Source organism: Acanthisitta chloris, unplaced genomic scaffold, assembly GCF_000695815.1.
Source record: "Acanthisitta chloris isolate BGI_N310 unplaced genomic scaffold, ASM69581v1 scaffold12883, whole genome shotgun sequence".
Lineage (NCBI taxonomy): Eukaryota > Metazoa > Chordata > Aves > Passeriformes > Acanthisittidae > Acanthisitta > Acanthisitta chloris.
The window spans coordinates 22772-26594 of record NW_008664350.1 but is presented as its reverse complement, the minus strand read 5'-3'; the positions used below and the strand labels follow the sequence as shown (position 1 = coordinate 26594).

Here is a 3823-nt window from a genome sequence, read left to right as displayed (position 1 = left end):
AGCGCAGGCCCGGGGGGCTGAGCGCGGAGGGAGTGAGTGTGGAGGAGAGACCCCCAGAGCTCGGGACAGGATCCCTGGGGGTTGCTGCTGCAGCCTGAAGCCTTAGGAGAACAGGACCAGCTCGGGGACTGCTAGTGGAGACAGAGAGATTGGAAGGACAGGATGTAATCCCTGGGGAACTGCTGCTGGAGACTGAGGCCCCAGGAGGATATGTTGTCCCTGGGGTGCTGGTGACCGAGGGGGTTTTGGTAGGGAGGGAGCTGGCTGTCAAGACCCTGATGGCCCCCCAGGCACTCAAATACAACCTAGAGCTGTTCAGTGGCAGTGGGGAAATGCAGTGGTGGCTCAGGAAGCTTCAGTGTGTGTGTGTGTGCTGTGCACAGAGACTGAGCTTCTCACCCCTGAGAGAAGCTCTCAGCCTTTGCTGTTCCTTGTCCTTTGTTTCTAGGTTCTTCAAGACTCCCAAGTGCATTTTGCAGCTTTGCTTTTGTTTTCTTTCAGAGACTGAACTCACTTCAGGAACTTCAGCTCCTTGAGATAATGTGCAACTATTTCCAAGAGCAAACCAAGGATTCAGTCCGACAGATCATCTTTTCATCCCTCTTCAGCCCCCAGGGGAACAAAGCAGATGACAACAGGATGGCCCTGCTGGGGAAACTGGTCTCCATGGCAGTGGCTGTGTGCAGAGTGCCTGTGCTGGAGTGTGCTGCCTTCTGGCTGCAGGTACAGCTGCTGTGTGGGCAGGGACAGCTTGGGGAAGGGGCCTCAGGACAGGGTGTATTCCCCATGTCTGTGCTGGTGTCCATCCCTGTGCTTCGGCATCAGGATCAGCTTTTCCCAACACCTTTATGTGCTGCACTGGCAGAAAACAGTTGTTTGTTTTACTGTCAGTGCAAGTTTTATTAATCCCCCCCAACCCCTGCATGCTGAAAGGGTTTGACCAACACAGGGAACAGAGTCTTGGGGGGGATGGATGGGAAGTCACCTAGGTAGCAGGAGAAGGTGGTGTTTTCTTCAGATCACAGATTTTAAGTGACACGAGGATTGCACAGAATTTTTTCCACATTAAAAATATCAGGTGTGACTGAGCTGCTTATTGTGGGACTGAACCAGCTGAACTGCAGAACTGTGTTAGAATCATGGAATCCCAGACTGGTTTGGGTTGGAAGGGACCTTAAAGCTCATCCAGTTCCACCCTCTACCATGGCCACGGACACCTTCCACCAGGCTAGGTTGCTGCAAGCCCTGTCCAACCTGGCCTTGAACACTTAGAGGGATGGGACAGCCACAGCTGCCCTGGGCAACCTGTGCGTCACAGGGAAGAAATGTTGCTGAAGTAGTAAAAAAAAAAATCTCTAAGTCTCAGTGTGCTCTCTGTGCCCCCAGCGCACGCCCGCAGTGTTCTGTGTGCGCCTGGCACGAGCCCTGGTCGATGACTACTGCAACCTGGTGCCAGGCTCCATCCAGACCCTGAAGCAGATCTTCAGTGCCAGTCCTCGCTTCTGCTGCCAGTTCATCACAGCTGTCACAGCCCTCTACGACCTCTCTTCAGGTAAGTGGGGCTTTCCAAGAGGTGCAGCATCATGCAACACATGAACTGTGGCAAGAGAAGTAACTGCTGAAATCCTAAAGAACTGTTACCATGTAATCATTGCCAAAGCAGCTCAGGGGTGTGGCTGTTGCCTCATCCTCATCTGCCACTGGGGTGAGAATAAAAATAACTACTCTGTGGCTGAATCGTGGAAGCCCAGAAGGGTTTGGGTTGGAGGGACCTTAAAGCTCATCTTGTTCCACCCCCTGCCACTGACAGACACCTTCCATGATGAGAAGCTTTGCTGGAAAGGGGGATAAATGTTGGCATTTGGTGGTGTCTTTGAAGCAGGTGGAAAAGGTGAGGTTGACAGAAATATGGTTGTGTCTTCCTTGGGACAAAGGAGCATGTGCCTTCGGTGTCTTTTAAAACCGGCAAAGTTGGGGAGGTTCTGAAATGGTGATTGTGACAGTGCAGGAAGATGTGTGAGACTAATCAGAGCCTAAACCAAAGTCCTGTGCTTCAGCGCAAGGCTCAGCTTACCCTGCAATAACTTTCCTCTCTGCAGATGACCTCATCCCTCCTTCAGATCTGCTGGAGCTGATAGTTTCCTGGATCTTTGAGGACCCACGCTTGATCCTCATCACCTTTCTGAACACTCCCATTGCAGCCAACCTGCCCATAGGGTTTCTGGAGCTCACACCACTGACAGGACTCATCCGGTGGTGCGTGAAGGCTCCCCTGGCCTACAAGAGGAAAAAGAAAGCCTCTCTCTCCAATGGACATGCTCCCAGCAAAATTGCCAAGGACTCGACCTCAGGAGAAGACAAAGATTGCCACCAGCTGTATTCAAAGCTGCACCTGAGCGTATTGCAGGTTCTGATGATGCTCCAGGGGCACCTAACGGAGAAGAACCTCTACGGGCGCCTGGGGCTCGTGCCCTTTGACCACGTGGTTCCCCTGGTTGAGGAAATTAACAGACTGTCTGATGAGCTCAACCCTCTCAATGCTTCCAAAGAGATTGAACTGGCTCTGGACAGGCTGGCTCAGGCCTTGCAAGTGGCCATGGCCTCGGGAGCTCTCCTGTGCACTAGAGGTGAGTTGTCATGGGGCTGGGACATACCTTGGCATGGGATTCTTTCCCTCCAGTGTGCAGAAGCTGTAAGAGGGAGTTCTGGGGTGGGAGGAGTAAACATCAATATGTTCACAGCAGAATTAGCAGTTTTCCCCTCTTAAAAAGTGATAGTACAGGAAATAGTTCAGGAAAAGGAGCTGGACGGAGAGTGAGAAAGGAGAGGTCACTGGTGTAGGTGTGGAGCTGCATTTCCCATGTGGCAGTGTGGGTCAGGTGTCAAACATACACTGAGGTGTTTGGTGTGGAAAGCTGAGCTGGAGAGACATTTTCTCTCCCCTGAAGGTTTTGGGCCTGAGAGTGGGAATCTGGGTCTGTTGGTGACTGATGATGATGAAAGATTGCTGGGACAGTGGAGAGGAAAATTGCTGTAGTTTCTGCCTTACCCTCACTGTTAACCTTCTGTCCTCTTTCAGATGACTTGAGGACTGTGTGTTCCAGGCTCCCACATAACAAGTAAGAGACCCTTCTGTAGCTCTTTTGGCTTTGATGCATATTCCAAGACACTCCCTTAAGACAAAATCTCCTCTAAAAATGTGTCTTTCCAGAATTTGGCCTTTATTCACATGCAGTGTAGCACAAGGGTAAAGGTGACAGTGCTGGCTGCTTCTTCCCTAGGCCCTTGACTGAGGAGGCCTCAGTGGCTCCCACCATACAGAGATCTTGCCCAGCCTGTGTTTGAGCAAATGCACAGAGAGGAGAAAGGAAATTGCAGTGAGGCACCTGCCCCAGAGTTGTCCCATCCCCAAGTCCTCACTGGATCTACCTAACCCTAAGCTTAACTACTTCTTGCCTCTTGGCAAAGAGCAACCAAGCTTTAAACAAAAGGGGGCAAAGTGGGCAGAAACTGATGCCCAGGAAGTTCCACCTGAATATAAGGAGGAACTTCATTCCTCTGCAGTGATCAAGCACTGAACAGATCGCCCAGAGAGGTCATGGATTCTCCCTCACTGGGGTTATTCCAGAACTGTCTGGACAGTATCCTGTGCTATGTGCTCTGGGATGGCCCTGCCTGAGGTGGGGCAGGGTGGTGGCACCTGCAGGGAGGTGGGCCCAGCCCACCTTGACTCACTGTTGTCCTTTCCAGCCTGACCCATTCTGTGACTCTGTGAAAAGCAATGCTCACTCCTGTTTCTCTCCACAGCCTCCTCCAGCTGGTG

The 3823-nt window shown here is 51.9% G+C and overlaps 1 protein-coding gene across 1 annotated transcript in view; it reads left to right on the top strand.

Annotated features, from left to right (window-relative positions):
* Positions 1-501: 501 nt before the first annotated feature.
* Positions 502-3823, top strand: part of LOC103799026 (chromosome unknown open reading frame, human C7orf26) — a gene marked incomplete at its 5' end in the record, with an annotated part of 3685 nt that continues 363 nt past the window's right edge. The window contains 4 exons of the mRNA XM_009071318.1: positions 502-723; positions 1387-1552; positions 2100-2627; positions 3080-3119. Coding sequence (XP_009069566.1) covers positions 502-723; positions 1387-1552; positions 2100-2627; positions 3080-3119 — 956 coding nt within the window. The remainder of the gene's footprint in view (positions 724-1386; positions 1553-2099; positions 2628-3079; positions 3120-3823) is intronic.